The sequence below is a fragment of the Lemur catta genome, chromosome 15, assembly GCF_020740605.2.
Source record: "Lemur catta isolate mLemCat1 chromosome 15, mLemCat1.pri, whole genome shotgun sequence".
Lineage (NCBI taxonomy): Eukaryota > Metazoa > Chordata > Mammalia > Primates > Lemuridae > Lemur > Lemur catta.
Genome location: NC_059142.1, coordinates 11,920,321 through 11,940,314, shown reverse-complemented (window position 1 = coordinate 11,940,314; position 19,994 = coordinate 11,920,321). Strand labels below are relative to the sequence as shown.

The following is a 19,994-nucleotide window of genomic DNA, read 5'->3' as shown; positions in this document are numbered from 1 at the left end:
GCGGGACAGGCGGCAGGGGATGCTGGCAAGGGGAAGCGAGCCGCAGGTCAGCCAAGCGCCCTGCAGAACCGGCTGCAGGGAAGAACGCCAATGCACTCACTCCAGAAGGAATCAGAGAGCAGCTCAGAGGTTCCTCAAGGATTTTACTTTTCAGGTTTTCCACAAAGAATGTTTGATATTTTTTTTTCTTTAAAGCACTTCTTTAAATTAGCCAGGCATAATTTTACCCAAAAAAAAAACTTTGTAATTTCAGTTTGGATTGACCTTGTTCAATTCTCAGACCTCAGGAGAAAAAAATGTTCTGGGGTCTGAGATGTGTGTGAAGTTTTTTTTTCTCTCTCCCACAGCCCTGGGAAGGCCAAAAAGGGAAGCTTTGTATTAGAAGGACAAAGCTGTGACTTTTAGCCTTTCAAAATGAGAGCATGTCGCCCGGAGCCCTGGCAGGTGGTTCGAGGACTTGGCAGCTGCCCTAAATAGCTGTCCTTCCTTTCCTCCTGCTATGAAAGGGTCTGAGGCCAGGGCTGACATCAACGCCTGCGCTACATTTCACGGCAGCCAAAGATGCCCACAGAACTCCATTCTCCGCTTTCTCAAGGTGGCGGTGAAAGAGCACCCTGTCTTCTTTATACTCTCTCCTTCTATTTCTCGGACTATGACGACAGGCTCCGAGCCAGAGAGCACTTCAATAAAATTGAGAATAAACAGCATAAGAACAGAAGAGAGTGGGAAAGCACCCACACTAACTCCACACACTTCTGCACTACTAAGCATCCATCCCACTTCTTGTCCGGGGTGGAGGCGAATCCTGGTGTCCCTCCCGGGGTGCCGGGGCTGGAGACTCAGGTGGCGCTCAGGGACTCCTGAGCACTAATGCGGGCTCAACCCCCACCCCAGCCCCAGAGGACTCTGGCCTTGTTCATTTCCTGCCCGTCTGGCTGGAGAACCAGGAAGGGCCTGGAGTCTTATGCCGCGTTAAAGACAGACAGTTAAGTTCTTCCTGAAGGTGACGGAAGCCCCACAGCAGGAGTAAGGAGCTTCTCGGGTCCCACGGGAGTCCCCTTCACACAGATGGCACCTGTGCAGCTGATGGGCTGCCCCCACCCCGACACTGCAGCCCTGGAGCCGGCAGACACGGCTCTGAGAAGCTCCACATCTGTTCCTGTCCCTGTGTGGCCACCTTGATTCCTGGGAGACTTTTTATCTTTGGCTCATGACATAACCATCAATTCAGACTCACAATGTATGTTGTGAGTGGGGCCAGGGGACCTCTTTGCGTCGTCCTTGGCCCACGGGCAATAGGACTTCTCCTAATCAGGGCTTTCAATCTCTCCAAGGGCTTCCACTGTACCTCATATACCCACCCACTTATTCATTCAGAAAACAGTTAATGAGCACCTACTGTGTGCCAAGGACTGTCTCCAGTGCTGGGGATACAGTCTGTCCTTATGGGGTTTAGCAAAAGCAAAAATCTGTGACATCATGTGATGTAGTGACAAGAGCTATAACAAAGAATAAGGCAGGGTAAGGGGACACAGGGTGGCAAGTGAGTGATGAGTATGACTTGAGGAGGGATCCGAGGGAGGGAGGGAGCCACGTGGAGATCTGGAGGAAACAGGCTCCAGGCAGAAAGAGCAGCAGGTGCAAAGGCCCTGAGGCAGAGACAACCTTGGTAGGCCCAGGACACAGCAAAGAAACAGCTCTGGCTGCAGAAAAGGGGACACACTAGGAGCCCTCACCTTCTGAGTCCCTGTCTGTGTCTAGAGACATCTCTGTCTCCGGCTTTCAGTGTCAGAAACAATTATAGGTCGTTTCTGTCCCTAGTTGTTTTGGTTGTCATTTGTTTTCTTTTTAAACATCTCTTGTGCCCTTTACAATTTCCTCACAGCCTGGTGACCATTTCTGTGTGGAGGTCAGAGTGCGCCCTGAGGCAAACCTGACCCCCAAACTTTCCTCTGGTTCCTTAGAAGATAAGAAAAAACTTCACAGGCAGGGCGCGGTGGCTCACGCCTATAATCCTAGCACTCTGGGAGGCCGAGGCGGGTGGATCTCTCAAGGTCAGGAGTTTGAGACCAGCCTGAGCAAGAGCAAGACCCCGTCTCTACTAAAAGTAGAAAGAAATTATCTGGACAACTAAAAATATATATAGAAAAAATTAGCCAGGCATGGTGGCGCATGCCTGTAGTCCCAGCTACTTGGGAGGCTGAGGCAGGAGGATTGCTTGAGCCCAGGAGTTTGAGGTTGCTGTGAGCTAGGCTGATGCCACGGCACTCACTCTAGCCTGGGCAACAGAGCAAGACTGTGTCTCAAAAAAAAAAAAAAAAAGAAAAAGAAAAAGCTTCACAGATGAGTTGAGACCTCTCCACCTCTGAGGCTGAGCCAGCAGGACAAGGCTGGGGAAGAGAAAGGCTAGATGTCACCCCACCAGCCCTCAGGAGCCAAAGCCACTGCCCTTTCCCTCACTCCCAGAACCACCACCACTCAAGAGAGGGCAGAGCAGAGCCCCAGGGGGCAGAAAAAGAAAAATAACACATAAGGGGGTCCAGCAGTCAGAGAATAAAGATAAACAGAACAGTCAGAAAAGCCCCTAGTGAAATAGAGCCACCAGAGGAAACAGATGACAACTGAAAATCATCAATAATCCTTGAGACTCAAGTATAGAAAAACTGGGAACTGAAAAATGTGACTTTCTGGATTTAAAATTCAGTAAGTGAACTGAAGCCACGCAGGACCCCTGCTGAGACCCAAATGAGTGGCCTGAAAGATAAAGTGACAGAGACAGTTCACACCATACAAGCAAAATGATCTCAAGATAGAAAACAGGAGGGAACAGGCAGGAGACTGAGAAGACCAATCCAGGAGACCCGACAGGAATCTGCAAAGCAGAACAGACAATAATTAAGCAAAAAATAAAGGAACATTTCCCTAAACTTGGCCTGAGTCTGTAGAGGGAAAGGAAACCCCAACTTCTCTGTGCCCACAGACCTGGGCATATTCTAGTAGAATTTCTAAACCCCAGGGTCAAAGAGAGAATCTTAAAAGCTGCTATCCTGAAAGAACAAATGACTCTCACATGAAAAGGAACAGCCTGGGCTTCTCACCTGCAACCCTGGGGCACGGGAGGCCGTGGGAAAATAGCTAGAGACGCCGGAGAGAAAAGGGTTGCAACCCAAGAGCCCTGCAACCAGCCAAGCTGCCATTCACTCGCAGGTGAAAGGAAATATTTGTGGCTATGCGAAGACTTTGAGGACATATCACACATACCCAGGAAAGAGCTCTGACCAAACACTAATGAATCAGAACTGTGACCTCAAGACAGAGGGTGACAAAGAGGAAAAAAACAGTGGTGTACAGTGGCCCCTGCCATTCATGTACCATCCACCCGGAATGGAGAAGGACAAGTGGCCTCAGAATGTGTCACTTAAGGTTAAGTAAGTAAACATTGTGAAAGGGACAATAACCACAGTCTGGAACAGAGAGTACTAGATCATCTCAGCAAACTCTAGGCGTTCCTGACACAGACCAGAGAGAGCATGTGAAGGCATTTCAAAGCTCTCATTTTGGGGGGAATGACAGGGAAAAGAGTGACAACAGTAGTACTATACATTTCTCATCCTGCTGAGGGGAAAGGAGAAAGCAGTGGTGAAATGAGACACCTCGAGGGAAACAGGTGGCTTCTAAATATTGGGAAAGAGGAAGGAGCAATGAACGAAATGGAAAAGAACAGCAGAACTTCCAAATGGACAAGGAACAAAGAGCAACATGATCAAATCAGCAAAAATAAGTAAAAAGAAGAAACACGTAATATAACATTGTCAAAAGTGAAATGAATGAAATCAAGTTTTGCAGTTGTTATGTGAAGTATGGATACTCCAATTATAAGACAGGCTCTCAATTTCCAGCGTTAAGAAAACAAACAAAAACACTCAGCAATATGCTGTTTATCAGAAACCACTTAAAAATGAACTTAAAAAGAAAGATTCAGAAGGCAAAAGGGAAGGACAAAATGACACCAGGCAAATGCAAACAAACAGAAAGGAAGGGGTAGAATTATTAATCTTGAACAAGGTAGAATTTAAGGTTCAAAGCATTAAACAGGATAAAGAATGATATTATAATGATAAAAAGCACAATTTTTAAAGAAGATCTAACAGTCATAAACTTACAAACACCTATTAACAAAGCAGCTAACAACATAAGGCAAAAATTATTACTAAAATTCAAAGAGTACTTAATTAAAAATACAGCTATACAGAAAAGTTTCAGTATATCTCCTTCCTAGTCAGGCAATCCTAGAGAAGGTAAATTTAAAGACATAGGGGGATTGAATAAACAATCAACTCACCTAATATAATAGTTATAATATAAAGCTCATATCCCTCAAATAGGCAACATACATTATTCTATATGTACGTAGAACATTTACAAAATAATGATCATGTACTTGATCACAAAAAGGGAATAATATTTGAAAACCACATTCTTGGATCGTAATATACAAAATCAGAAAAAAAGAATAAAAAGGTGACCAAAAATCCTTAAATACTTGAAACTTTCAGATAACCTCTAGATCAAAGAAAAAATCAAAACTGAAATACTATCTGGAAAGCGCTAGAAAAAGATAAAAACAAAACTTTTGAGGCCCAATAAAAGGCGCAGAGGAAATTTACCATCAGAGGCACCTACACTGAGAAGCTAAGAAAGTCTAAGCCCAGCCAGGGCCCCTTGTTGACAAAGGGCCTCTGGGAGGAACCCCTAGTAATTTTTTTTCGGGGTCATATTTTTATAAAAATTGCTATAGTGTTTTTATAGTCTTCTTCTTCTAGAGCCTTCCCCCATACCCAACCCAATTATATAAGTTGCAGTGGCCACAAAACTTGAATCCATTCATTTTATTGCAAACTGCCATCATTATTACAATGTCCTATAACCAAAGCCACCGGAAAGATGGTGGTCTCAGACTATCAATGTTTCTCTGCAGAGGACTACTGGTCTTTGGTAAGGGCAATTTTTTACTGAATGAGACCATCCCTGGGCATTGCAGGGCATTCAACTTGCCCTCTGGGGACTAAATGCCAGTAGTCACCCCTATTAATTTTGACAGTCAAAAAAAAACCTCTCTCACATGATTCCCAAACTCATGAGGGTGGGGAGAAGAGGTCGTACCACCCACTATTGAAAACCTGTATGACAGATTTTGATCTTGCCCAGCTTTAATAACAATAAAATAAAGTTAGATTTTTCAGAGCTTCTCAAACAGATAACAAAATCTGTCACCATTTTATTTAAACACCAAGAGAGAAAGCCCCCGTAGGAAGCAAGACTCTGGTAGTAGCCAAACGGAGCAAACCCTAATTTGGAATTTATGTCTAGGAGCCTCAGAGCAAGGACTCCCAAGGTCTGTTTTCAGCCCTGTCACTTCCTAGGGGTCAGCTTGGTTATTTGACTTCTAAGTTTCAGCTTTCCCCTTTGCACAACTGCGATTATTTCACCTCTCCCAGGGATTTTTGAGGACTAAATCAGCTAATGTAAGTAAAATGCCCACAAGGGTTTGGAGGAAGGTTGTCACTCCTTCCCTAACCCTCCCTGTGTCTCTGTGGAGTCTTTCTAGAACAGTGTCTGACGCCTGTCTGAATACCACGTTGAAAACCTGGGCCATCCTTTGAAGCTGCCTCCTCCTGGGAGGGTGACAAACACATTTCTCCTTAGAGAACTGAGAGATGCCCTGAGACACTGTGCCATTAGACAGAGCTGGGGAGAATTCATGAGTTTATCATAGGTGGTGTGCTAACAGGGATGAACAAGCTTGAAAAAGAACATCTTTTTTGTTTGTTTGTTTTGTAGACACTATCTTGAATGTGCAGTCGTGAAAACTTAAGGGGAAAAGAAATGTCCAGACAGGGCAAGTCCAAACATGCTGCATTCAATAGCATGCCTACCCAGAAACATATTCTAGAGAAATCAGACACATCCAAGATACACGTATGTGCTATCAGCATCATGTCTAATAGTCAAACACTGCAGCCAAAATGCCAAACACTGGGCAATGATGAACTGAACTGTGATACATGTGCCATCATAAACCAGAAGGGGGAAACTCAATGATAATCTGAAACCAGTTGTGGCTTTAAGATTCTGTCATCTTGGTATTCACTCGTAAATATGTAACAGGAACGTGGTACACACAGGTATATAAGTCCTCACAACCTGGTCAGACAGGTTCTTGGAAACTACTACTTGAAGCAAAACAACAAACAATGTATAACAAAACCAGCTTTCCCATAGGCTAAGGGAAATAAACAAGCGTTAAGTTCTTACTGTGTATTTCTGGTAACGAAAACATCACCACACTTCTAAATAAAGAGCCAAAACACGTCTGATATTAAACATTGAAATAAATGTGAGCTTTACATACATTAAAGAAAGATTCATTAAAAACAAGTAAGATCATGATTTATCTGCTTACTCCAGTTCAGAACCGCAAGTGGCTGGAGCCCGTCCCAGCCGCTCAGGGCACAGGTGAGACTGCTCCTTGGACAGAATGCCCTTCCATGCAGGGTGACTCACACATGGCCACACTCACACGGGGACCACACAGACACACCGATTGATCTCTGGGACGTGGGAGGAAATCTGAGTACCCAGAGGAAACCCACAGACATGGGGAGAAAAGGTAAACCCCACACACACAGTGGCCACAGCCGGGAACTGGGTTTTTTCCCCATTAGCTTTGTAACAAAATGACATTGATAGAAACTGTATTATTCCAGGACCTGCTGTACTGTGTTGAGTACCTGGATACAATGGTGACATAAACTATAAAGAAACAAGCAGCTGATAAACAAACACACACACTATGCCCTAGAAATCCCACTCCTTGGTAGGCACCCGACAGAAGTGCAGACATATGTATAACAAAGACATGAACAAAAACGTTCATACTGGTACTACCGGTAATAGCTCCGAAGTGGAAGCAACACCAAAATCTAACCGCAACAGAATAAACAAACAAAATATGATCTAGTCTTTCAATGTGGGAGATCTGGATAAGAGAAATGGTGCAAATCTGCCCAGGGCGCAGCGATAACCCAGCCTGTCTGCTCCACAGCGAAACTTGTATGGATTTTTGGAGAATTCATAAATAACTCAAGCATCCCTAAATCTATGACAACTCAAGGTGCCTCCCTTGACAACCAAGCCAAACTTCTCCAGGTCAGACCACCAGGACAGCCTCTGCGACAGACCCTAGCCCATGCATGAACCTACAGAAAGAGGGCTTCACACTCTCTTGCTTTTGTATCAACTATAGTAGACAGACAATAGTCTCTCTCTCTCTCTCTCACACACACGAGTGAACTTCCGTGCAGAGAACCATGCATCTCTGACTTTTTTATTTACAAAGAAAATAAAATGAAAAAACTATTGTTACACATAACATATAAACCTCACAAATACAAAGTTGAGCAAAAGAAGCCAAACAAAAAAGAACGCATACTGTATACCTCCATTTATATGAAGTTCTGAAATGGGCAAAACTGATCTATGGTGTTGGAAGTCAGAATAAACGCTCACACGTGGGAAAGAGGGAAACAGCAATGACTGAGAGAGATACGACGCGGTCGGGTTCCAGAATGTTGTACTTCTTAATTTGGATATGTTCGTTTTATGATAATTTATCAGACGTACACTTGTGATTAGTACATTTTGCTGTAAATTATATTTATAATATAATTATAATATATGTAATATTAAATACATACACAGTAAAGTGTACTAATCATAAGTATATACTAATTTATTTCTATATGTGATATTTCTATTAAAATTTTGTTTAAAAAACTAAATTAGGGGCTAACAGAAAATAAGGAAACTAAAAAAGCAATTTGAATGTGTTACCCCTTTCTGGCTGAAGGAGCACAGAGGCTAAAAGACAGACAGACAGACAGACACACACACACACACACACACACACACACACACACAGGGTTCTTACTTACAGACTTTGTTTCTATAGTGATCCCCTCGCTCTCCTGTGCTATCATCAATTTCTCTCTCTAGCCTGGGCCATCTGAACGCTAATGTGCTCTACTAGTTCCTAGCTAGCACAGAAAGACAAACAACCACTGCCAGCCCACCTTCCTTTAGCCGCCTTGCTCAGTGGCGACACACTGCCACTTCCTCAACGCGTCTCTCTTCCACCTGCTGCAGCCGGGCTGCCTTCTCTCCAACCCATGGCAGATGCTCTTGGCAAGTGACTGTGGCCTTCCAGCCTGGGGCTCACCTACCCATGCTCCCCTCACTCTGCCTGCAGTAAGCAGCACGCCACACGGTGGGCTGCACCTTCTCGGCTCCTTTGCTGGCCTCTCTGCCTTTGCTCAACCCCCAGGTGTCCTGGGTTTGGTCTCAGGTCTTCACTCTTCTACATCTTCACAATTTCCCTAGGGGAGCTCAGCCGGCTCCGGGGCTTTCCATTCCATCCACGTGCTGACTGCTCTCAAATATTTATCTCCACTCCCTAGTCATCATGTCAAAGCGGATATCTTAGAGGAATCTCAAAATTAACATGTCAAAAAATTCTTGACTTCCCTCCAAACCTGACCCTGTTCCTACCCAGCTCTTTCCCATCTCATGAACTCACAACTATCCACCTATTTAGACCCTAAACACAGAGTGGTCCTTCACTGTTCCCTTTCCTTCACCCAATATCAGCAAATCCTGGTAGCTGGATCTTCAAAATACATCCATGGTGTGACCATCTCTTACCTCACACACTAGTCTAAGCCACCCTCTCCCCCACCTGAATAGAACCACGATAGCTTCCTAACGGGCATTCCTACATCTGCTCTTGCCCCTGATGGGGGATTCTCCACACAGCAGCCAAGACAGACTTTCTAAACACATAAATCACATCAGCTGCCTCCCTGTTCAAAACTCTCCAATAAGCTAAAAAAGTTGATCTTGTGGAGCTAGCGAGCAGAGTAACAGCGCTCAGAGGCTGGAAAGGGGAGGGATGAGGGAATGCAGAGAGGTTGGGTCATGGCTACAAACACACAGTTAAATAGAAGGAATACGTTCTAGTATTCGATAGCACAGGACAGAGATGATAGTTCACAAGAATTTATTGTACACTTCAAAATAGCTAGAAGGGAATATTTGAAATGTTCCCCACACAAAGACACGATAAATGTTGGAGGTGGTGGACATCCTAATTACCCTGATTTGGTCATTACACATTGTATGCTTGGATCAAAATAACACATGTACCCCATAAATATGTATAATTATTATGTATCAATTTAAAAGATGATAAAGCAGAAGTATAAAAGAAAAATCTCCCCACTAAAGTCTAAACTTCATTCCATGCTCCAAAACGTCCCTCATGACCCGGCCCCTGTCAACCTCCTCACTCTCTGCTCCGGCCACAGCTCTGGTTTCCTCTGGCCCTCAGACACGTCGCGGGCTCATGCCCAGCCTGCACCCTGGACAGCTCCTCTCCTGGCACTCCGCAGGCTTCTACCTGAGTCACTCTCTCACTCACTCAGGTCTGCTCAGTGTCACCTCCCAGAAAGGTCTTCCCCACCCCACCCTATCTAATGGGGGCCTCTGCATCCTCTGCCCACCCTTGGCCTCGATACCTTCTTCCCTGATTATTCGCCTCTTCGCCCTTATGCCTGCTTTAAAGCCCATTGCTGCAAGAGCGTCCTCCCCATGAGCCAGTGAGCTGCACGGGGCAGAGAGAGGATGCACCTGTGGCTGGAGGGCAGGTCACAGGAGACCCTATGTGAGTGATGAACAAGCCTTTACAGAAAATGAAAATGAAAATTAAATCAGCAAATTTAACCAACATACCCTTGTCCTGATTGCAGAGGCTGTTTGTGAAGACAGGAGGGTCGGGAACCTGGGGCAGGGAGGGCCCGGGGGCCGAGCTCCAGGACAGCAGGCTGCCCCTCGTGCTGCCGGTGTTGCTCCCAAGCCTCATGAGCCAGTGGTCAGACAAGGAGGAGCTGGTGGAGCCTGCAGGGGAAGCACAGGGAGGGAGGCTGCGCCCAGCTCGGCAAGGCCAGGTCCCCGCCCGCCCCATCGGTCAGCCCTGGAACTGCAGAACTGCAGAAACCAAAGGTAAGGGCCAGAGGAGATCTGTTACCATGTGACCAAGCGTAACGTTCAGGGAAAGGCATTTGGGCTCAGAATGGAAAGTATACTCCTGAGTGTTGAAATCCTTTCCGTGAAATGACTTGTCGCCAACTCTGACTTCCTAAATATGTCCTGTGTGTTTTTGTTTTTCTCAAAGCCAAAGAACTTCAGTACTCACAGTAATAGCCAAAGCCAGGGAAACAGCACTGTATCCCCAGCACCACGAGCCAGTTCCCGCAGGAGAACATGCAAGAAGGTATGTCACAGAAGTGCACCCCAAGTTTAGGGAAACCAACTCTTTTACAATGGGCATTAAGGATGCCTACCCTTTGCTATGCAGGGAGACATTGTCTTAATAGGTTTCATTTAGACCTGCAGATCATTTTTCAATAACTGTTAGGAAAAAATCTGATTGATTTTTTTTTATGCTCTCTCATCCTAAAGATAAGGATGGCTGGTTTGTAGAGTAAAACAAGTCACACAAAAGAGTCAAATTTGGTGCTCTTTTTTTCCCCTAGATTTCCAAGCAAGTTTGAAGCTGTCTAGTAAATGAATTGCTAGGGTGCAATTAAGTACCTACATTTCCTAGAAAGGGCCTGCATCCATTATAACTGCCCCTCCCTTTCTAAGAGGAAAAACATGGGTTTCAAATTCAATCTGAATTAGCCAGGCATGGTGTTGCGCGCCTGTAGTCCCAGCTACTCGGGAGGCTGAGGCAGGAGGATCTCTTGGGCCCAGGAGTTGGAGGTTGCTGTGAGCTAGGTTAATGCCACAGCAATCTAGCACCAACAACAGAGCGAGACTCTGTTTCAAAAAATATAAAAAATAAAAAATAAATAAAATTGAATCTGGCTTGACAGGAGTGAGACTGGGAATATGGGATTCCACATGCCAAGTGTCCCCAGCCCCGGATACGAAAATGCATTCTTTCCCCCTGTCTTGAATTACAGTATATCCACCCACACCCTGACAAATGATCTGCTAGCCTGTGGTGCTCAGATTTCTCTAGCAGCAGCCAGGGCTTCTTCTTTCAGATCCTTGCCTACCTCTCCTGGTCCTTGATGTTCAATTGAGCATCTGCCCAATTCTTAAAGTGACTTCCCGAATCCCCTCTCCTGTAATGAGCAGCCGCACCTACCTCTCATGGAGCTGCTGGCTGACCAGGGAGGGATGCTGTTTCGCTTCTGATAAAACAGGATGTAAGCCCCTCTGGTACTGACCTCGTCTTCTCGAAGTGGCTCTACCGTGCTGTCATCGTAACTGTACCACTGGCCATCCAGAGAGTTCCGGCAGTAGGCTGCAAAGATCCAAGCCCCAAGTCTTAATTAGTGGAGCCCCAAAAGACAGGAAGACATTTCCCACTGGCAGAGCTGAAAAATGAACCTACTTATCACAGAATGAGTGAAAAAAAAGTCCATTTTGGCCAGAAATGAATTTTTTGGACTCAGAACAGATCAAAAAGTTATACTCCCAGATTCTTACTGATAAAGAGTGTTGTTAATTTTTTAAGTTGAATTCTTATGTTGTCGCCCTTGCTTAGGCAAAATCTCCAATAAAAGGGAGGCCCCAGGTCATGTAGCCAGATAATAATGTCAACATTCACCCCATTTTTTCTGAGAAGCTTCAAAATGCACCTCTCTGATTAAGTATGCAATAAAAGTAAAAATGAGAATCACAGCTGGGATTATGGCATACCTCTTTCCTACCTAAGAACTGAAGTCAAACATTTAAGGAAAGTTGATAAATACAATTCTTACCACCTCCCAAACAACTACAACAAAACATCCTTCTCCTTGCCCTCCAGGCTCTCATTGCTTCAACACACCAAATTCTTTCTGCCTCAGGGCCTTTGCATATGCTAGCACTATGCCCATAATATAATTCCTCCCATTATTCACATGGCTGGTTCTACCTCTCCCTCAGCGCTTAGCCTGCATGGGATACGCTCAGAGAGGCCTTATCTCTATCATAGACACATTCAATCAGTCAATCAATCATCCTTTCAGGTAATCTGTCAGGTAGTGAAGGTGCTAAAATGATGCATCTTTTTACTGTGTGTCTCCAAAATTAGACTGACGCCCCATGAGGGCAGGCCTCATATTTGTCTGGTTCACTACTGAAGCTCCAGCCCTAGCACAGAGCCTGGCACAGAATGGACTCTTAATAAACATTTGTTCAATGAATGAATGAGTGATGATCCTGGATTTCTATACTGTTTAGTGTTTTCCAAATTACAAGCCATCAGCCCCTTAGTACGCTGGTAACTAGTGTCCCTTTTAAAAAATAAAATATTTTAAAACATTTTTTAAAAATTAAATATTATTGTAGAATAGAATAGACCAAAGTATATCACATGTAGTAAACGTAATTATCTCATGACACTTTTGGTTAGCCTGTATATACATATGTACACATAAACACACACATGAATGGATGTGCATACTGGGTCACGATTTAACCCAGTATGTCAAGACATTTAGCCATTTAGTCAAGTGCCTCACCATATTATTTCATTTCATTTAACATCTGTTAAGTTTATTTTGATAAGTAAAAATGGCAAAAAAATAAAAACCCACTAAAAGCAAAAGATACATCTATGGTAATGACAGCATTTATGTAAAAGTATACAGTAGCACAAGAGCTACTAATGTTTGAGGCCACAATATGAGAAGCGTCTTATGTAGGTTAGTTCTAATCACAAAAACCCTTGCAAGTCAGGTGTCCTCACTGCCACATTGCAGGATGACTGCCCGGCACTGAAATGGACGAGGAAGCCGTGGTGGAACTGCTGCACATGAAAGAGCTGCTAGGATGACATAGCATGAAGTTATTTCTTATACCCTAAAGTTTGAAATCTGAGACTCTCACTTACTACACTCATATCTGCCATGGGGCCTTCACCCTGGACTGCACTGGCTAAATCCTGACAAAGGCTGGATCTGTTTAAGGATGCAGCCCAGCTCCCTTTGTGAATACGTACTCCTCCGACACAGGCTCAAGATTTCCTGAGACCCCATCACTGGCTAAGGACAAACCCACAGTCCCTGACTCCTGGTCAGTGGAGGAAAAGGGGGGAATGGAATCAGCCGGGGTCCTGTCTAATCCAAAGGGTTGTTCACTTACAAATAGGCCAATGGGACAGAATACCAAAGTCTAGAAAGAGACCTATAACAGAAAAATGTAGTGTCTGATATAGTAGATGGCATCTCTGAAAGAATAAGGCAGATTTTCCAATAAGAAGTGGTCTTAGGACAAACTGGTACCTTCTGGGGGAAAAAAATGGAACCCCTTCTCTCCAGAACATCAAGAAACTCCAAATCAAAGACTTAAGTGTAAAAAACTAAAACCTGGCCAGGTGTGGTGGCTCACACTTATAATCCCAGCACTTTGGGAGGCTGAGGCAGGAGGATCACTTGAGGCCAGGAGTTCAAGGCTGTAGTGAGCTATGTTCACACCACTGCACTCTAGCGAGGGTGACAAAGTGAGACCCTATGTCAAAAAAAAAAAAAAAAAAAAAAAAACTACAAACACACTAGTAGAAAACACAGGGAAAACACTTTTCAATCTTAGAGTAAAAAAGGCTTTCTAATCATGACTCAAAATCCAGAAGGCTTAAAAGAAATTATTGCAAATTTGGCTACCTAGAAAAGCAATAATAAAAACTTTCTACACAGCAAAAAATTACCATAGGAATAGTCAACTGACAGATGTATAAGGGAACAGATATTTGCAATTTATATTATAGACAAGAAGCAAATTTTATTATATATAGAAATTAGAGCATCTAGAAATTGATGGGGAAAAGATTAAAAATCCATGTGGAAACAATAAAATGATGTGGACAGTTCTCAGGAAAGGAACCACAATGGCACAAACGTTTGAAAAGATGCTCACTCCCACACCATTAAGAAAGAAGCTGAATACTAAATTTACACTGAGATACTATTTTGCACCTATTAGATTGGCAAAAATCCAAAAGTATAATGGCATACTCTACTCGAGAGGCTATAAGGAAACAGGTATTCTCTTCCTCTTGTGGGAGTGCAAATTCCTACAACCTTTGTGCAAGCAAATTTGTTCATATTTGGCAATTCTGAGAATTTATTCTACCAATAAATTCACACATACAGAAATGACAAACGGTTATGACAGCAATATTTGTAATAGCAAAAGAATGCATGAGCCCAAGGTCCATCTATGGGACACTTAATATTGTTACATTTATTCGATGCATTTATGGAAGAGGATGGAGAAGCTTTCTATAAATGGACATATGGAAAGATTTCCGACATATTTCAAGGCAGGGAACCCAGGTGTAATGCAGCAAATGGTACTTTTACTTAAATTAGGAAGTGGGGAGGAAATACATGAAACATGTGTGTAGATATTAATATGTATGTGTGTGTGTATGTATATATGAAAATATACTCACAATTGCTTATATTTACATAAAGAAACCATGGGAGACTACATCAGGAACTATGAAGAGTGGTTACCCTTGAATGGGGAAGGGCAGATGAAGGACAAAGATGGGATCAAGACTCTCACTGTCCATCATTTTCAGGCTGTGTGAGTTTTGAAATATAAGAACACATAACCTATTCAACATATTTCATTTGAGATTTCTAAAAACCTGAAATGTGGTGAAATGACCATACTTCTAAAAAGTAAAAGAATTAAAAAGGAATAAACTCACAATGTCAAAAGATAAGAGTAGAAACACCAACAGCTCAGCTTTGAGAGCCCTGCCAGAGGCTGGGGTGGGAGGACCCTGTAGTTGAGCTAAGGGAGGAAGGAAAGATGCCATTCACCCCGCTGCACCCCCAGGGGTCCAGTACTGGATATATCAGGGACCACAAAAGGCCAGGTCAGGTGAGGGCCAACAACAAAACCAGGATGCTCTGAAAAAGAAACCCAGGACAAGAAGGAGTACTTACAAGCTAAAATGTAATAGCAGAAATGGAAACAGTAACACAGCTAGGAGACAAAGCTGAGGAAATGTCCTATAGTAAACCCAAAAAAAAAAAAAAAAGACAAGGAAATGAAAAATGAGAGAAAACCTAAATTAGAGAGTACTGGAGAATGTTTTGATTTCCTAGTGCTGCTATAACTCATTACTCCACACTCAGTGGCTTAGACAACACAAATTTATTATTTTAGAGTCCTGGAAGTCAAAAATCTGATTGGTTGAAAATCAGCAGAGCTGCGTTCCTCCTGGAGGCACCCAGAGAGAGCCTGTCCCCTTGCCTCTCTCGCTCCTGGGGGCTCAGTCCCCGGCTCCTGGCCCCCTGCCATCTTCAAAGCCGCAATGGCCAGCAGAAGTTGGGTCCTTTTCACCCAACGTCACTCCGACTCTGACTCTTCTACCTCACTCTTCTGCATTTAAAGGACCCCTGATTCTATTAATACTTGGCCCCCACCTGGGCAATCTAGGATCATCTCTTACAGTCAGCGGATTAACCTCCAGGGCTCCCCCCGCCATGTCACAATAACGTAGTAACAGGCCCTAGACACATTACAGAGATCACTATTCTGTCCACCACAGAGGGGGAAAGTTCACATACCCAGGAAGTAATACAATGTACAAAGTTGTTCATGGCAGCATTATAATGAAAGTTTGGAAACAACCTGAATGTTCATGAATAGGAGACTGGTGAAATAAACTGTGAAGCATGCATACAATGAAATACTAAGCAATTGTTTAAAACAAAGAACGCCGTAGTTCTCTATGTACCAATATAGAAAGAGCTCTAAGATTTATGACTAAGTGAAGAAAGCCAGGTATAGAATTATATGCATAGTATTTACCCTTGTGTTTTAATGGGAGTGAGGGGCACAAACTTTAGGAACTTCTCTATGTATATCTGCATATATCACCAGAAATTCTACAAGGACACACAGAAAACTAACAAGGGGCGTGGAGTGAATGAACAGGACATGAGGGTCAGAAGAAACACGTTCACTGTGTCCTTTTTCCCCCCCTCATTTGATTTTGAACCATAGGAATATATTTTCTACCCAAAAAATTAAATGTGAAACTAAGCACAAGGAAACTTCCCAAACCTGAAGATCACACATCTGCAGACAGAGTCTCGAGTGCCCAGCGCAGTGAATGAATGAGACCCACGGGAAGGCACAACCTGTAACATTGCAAAGCACCGATGATAAAGAACCCCAAAGCTTCCAGAAAGACAAACTCATCCCAGACAAAGGAACAGAATCAAACTGACCTGACCCATCTCGATAGCAAGACCTCATTCCAGACCCCTTTCTCCATGGAGTAACATTGTCCAAAGTCTGTGAATTTTCAATCTAGAATTCTATGTCCATTCAGGTGCGGAAATAAAGGCATTTTCTGACATGCAAGAACTCAAAATGTCAAGCTCCCACCACCCTTTCTTACAAAGCTACTGGAGGGTGTACCGCACTTAAATGAGGGACTTGACGCTCATCTGCAACACCCTGTGCGGCTTGGGGACTTGTTCATATTAGGAGTCACGCATCTCTGCAGTGCGGGATCTGTGGATGCCGGAGCCGGAGTGGGCCGGGTTTGAACCCCTAACATGCAAAGCAGGGCTGTCGTGAGGAAGAAGACAGTGTAAATTGGCACAGGTGAGAGCGACCGGCCCGGATCCTACCTGGAGCTGCCCTGGCTGCAGACACTGTCCTGTTCCCGCCCTCAAGAGGCCCCTCTTCCTCCTGGGCTGCTCTCCCTTGGTGTTAGCAGTAAGCGGGCTGCTTCCTGGCAGGTGGTAGCACGTTGTTTGAACAAACACAGATCCCGGGAAAACTGCTAGGAGAACCTCCCAGGAACTGAGCCCCTTATGCCACCAAACCATCTCCTCAAAAATGGGGATTTTACTTTTTAATCCTCACTCCTAGGAAGAATCTGGATTTTGCTTTTGATAAATCAGGGTTCAGAGTGCACACGCCAACACTTCTTGTTCCTGTGCTACTTCCAGCTGCCCTGTGACTGTGTACTGGTGCACCCCATGGGTTTAGAGATGAGGAGCTGAGACATTCAGCATGTGATATGACAAGACCCAGGCTCTAACTGTCCTTATTTTCATCATTAATGCGTGCACAGGGACTCGTTCAGCCATAGTGCTCTTAGTAAAACACTTCTGAGGTTGACACAGCAAGAGAGATGTCTCCCAAGACAGAAGGGATTTCTGCTGAGCTGATTTTAGCCTAGAGAAGAGAGAGAGGGGAAGTGGCTGCCCAGAAGAGTCTGAGAGGCTATGAAGGTGGCAACCCCTCTCACCTGGAATAGGACAGTATGGAAGTACAGGGTCACACCCACAGCAGAACAAGGCAGTTGCCTGTGAGCCCAGTGTAAGCCCATTGCCCAACGACTCTCTGTCCACTCAAGTGGTCTCCAGCCTCATTTCTCTCTTCTCTCCCTGGGTGTCTGTACCATCCTCCAATGGCAGGGACTATGCCCTAAACCTCTCAGAACCGTAAGCATCATACGGAACAAACCCCACTACTGTCTACGCAGCAGAGACACTCCATCAAGGCTGCCACCGACAGGCACTGTCATCGAGATGCCTTGGTAGGAGAGAAGGAACAACATAACTGAGAAAAAGGACCAGTCGTGACATTCCCTAAAGGCGCTTCCAGGGATGGTCATGAACAACTGAGCAAGTCACCAGCTATTTGTTTCTGTCCTTCCATTCGTCTACTGCTCTCGAGTTCCCCAGAGGAATAAAAACGAAAAGTAGCCCACAGAATAAAAAGATACCAAATCTGATAAGAGTCCTCCTGTTGAATCACAGAGGAGGATAAATGTCACTCTCTCTGTTCCAATAATGACCCTCCTCTGTTTGACATGGTCAAAAACTCAGGCAGTAACAAACTTTACATTCCAACCTCCAACCTAACTCGACATCAGCTCCGCGGCTGGGACCAGGTCCCCTGCCCTGGTGCACGTGTCGTGGTGTGCGGTGAGTGTGGAGTCAGATCACTGAGTGCCCAAGCGAGGTCAGCACTCGGGCAGCGCCAGTTTCGGGGCTACCCTGAGGCTCAGGCCACAGCCACGACACGTGGCCGCGGGTGCTGCGTGCAGAGAGGCCGGGCGAGGCTCACCTGTGTAATGCCCACCTTGCAGACTGCCGTGGTGGTTGCAGACGGCGTACAGATCGTACAGGAAGTCCAGCGGGCAGGCGGTGGGCAGGCAGCCCGGCTCCTTCCAGGGAGGCCAGGGGGCCGGCCCCGGCTTGGGGCTGGTGCTTCTCTGGGCCACGTGGGGAGCCATGTTGAGTCCGGAGAGGGGAAACTTCACCAGTGTGGAGAGCTTGTTTCTTCTCTCCCCCACTTGACAGAACCTTTTGAGGTGGATGATGAGGATGTCAGGCAGGGTCCACAAACTCAGCTTCACCATCCCCTGCTGGAGGACTTTGCAATGGGGACACTTCCAGGCATCATCCTGGGCCAGCTGGAAAGAAAGCAACCCAAACCGTGAGGTCCCCGCAGCACGCGGCCAACCCACCGACAGGCAGCCAGCCCCCTTCCCAGACGGGGAGTGGACCCCAGGGCGGGACCTGCTCCTCCTTGGTGTAGAACTGGAAGCATTCGTCCAAGGTGCAGCTGTGCTGCTGGTGAGCCTGCTGCTGCTGCCACACGCTGTCGGCGTCGCGGGCCCGCTCCTCCTGCAGGCTCCCGAACAGGCTGCACGGAGAGATCACTCACAGCACTCAGGGCCCCCCCAGGGGGGGTTTCTTCTAAGTCTCTACTCAGCAGACCCCGCGGAAGGCGTCAGCCAGGTGAGCTACCGCACCCTTGCTGAGGGCTCCCGGGGAACCTCACACATACTCCTGACTCAGTGCTCACTCTATTTTCCTGGAATTATCTCTACCCCCACCAGCTCCTGCAGGGACCAAGTCTTTGACTTATTCGTCTTTGTTTTCCACATTCTAACGCAGGGCCAAGCATCTAGTAGGAGATCCATATGTGCTTACTGGACTGAACAGTGTCCTTTTTCAAAGTTAAGGCTGGTGCACTCAGTGTTATACGGGCAGCCAGGTGCAGTGATCAAGAGCATGGACACGAGCCAGGGTTCAAATCCCAGCTCTGCCAGGGATAAGCTGTGTGCCCTTAAGCAACTGCTTAACCTCCCTGTGCCTCAGTCCCATCACACCTCTGAGAAATGCGGATCACAGTACTGTCCACACTTGGGTATGACGAAGACTAAACAAATTGCACATATGTAGCGTGCACAGGGCAGGGACTGGCACGGGGTGAGTGCAGGGGAAGTGGGTAAGTGCTGTATAACCATTTGCTACTGCCGCTGTTAGCACTCCTAACAGCCACCAAGACTGTCACTACCCTTACTGTCATTGTTATTTACGTACAGACAATTCTCACTAAGGTGTCCCAGAGGGAAGGGCTCCACCTCAGGGCTGTGTGCACATGCCTTACAATCACTGGGGGCAACTGGGTCTGGGCAGGCCCAGCTCCACTCTGCAGGAGGCAGATTCTGCCGGACTCACCGCTCCTTGGCAGAGCTGTCCCACTCCACCGCCAGCTTGACGTGGGGGGGGCCTCCCGGCCTCTTGAGGTGCAAAGCTCTGAGGAGAGAACCAGGGAGGCCATCAGAGGACACACAGCCGCCTTCCCGCAGCTCTGCAGGGCTCAGCAGTCTGCCTCTAACACTGGGACTCACGCTCCAAACAGAAATATCCAAAACTGCCTGTAAACCAGTCAGCTCTCTGGGGGTTGCTAAGTCTGCAGAAGGCTTAGTTCTACACCTACGGCCTAATGCCCTCCCCTAATCCTGCGGGAGCTTGAGAGCCCTGAGGACTTTGGGCTGCTAAAGGACACGGATCAACTGTCTCACTGCAACCCCGGCTACCTTCTCGATG

General features: G+C 45.7%; 1 protein-coding gene across 2 annotated transcripts in view; it reads right to left on the bottom strand.

Annotated features, from left to right (window-relative positions):
* USP43 (ubiquitin specific peptidase 43) overlaps positions 1 to 19,994 on the bottom strand; it is a 62,669-nt gene that overhangs the window by 3,173 nt on the left and 39,502 nt on the right. Inside the window, exons 10-14 of one of the 2 annotated variants that reach the window (XM_045569750.1) lie at positions 19,623 to 19,700; positions 18,675 to 18,801; positions 18,220 to 18,568; positions 11,270 to 11,428; positions 9,847 to 10,011 (exon numbers count right to left, since the gene is read on the bottom strand). In XM_045569750.1, coding sequence (XP_045425706.1) covers positions 9,847 to 10,011; positions 11,270 to 11,428; positions 18,220 to 18,568; positions 18,675 to 18,801; positions 19,623 to 19,700 — 878 coding nt within the window. The remainder of the gene's footprint in view (positions 1 to 9,846; positions 10,012 to 11,269; positions 11,429 to 18,219; positions 18,569 to 18,674; positions 18,802 to 19,622; positions 19,701 to 19,994) is intronic. The other variant, XM_045569751.1, reaches the window with a different exon arrangement.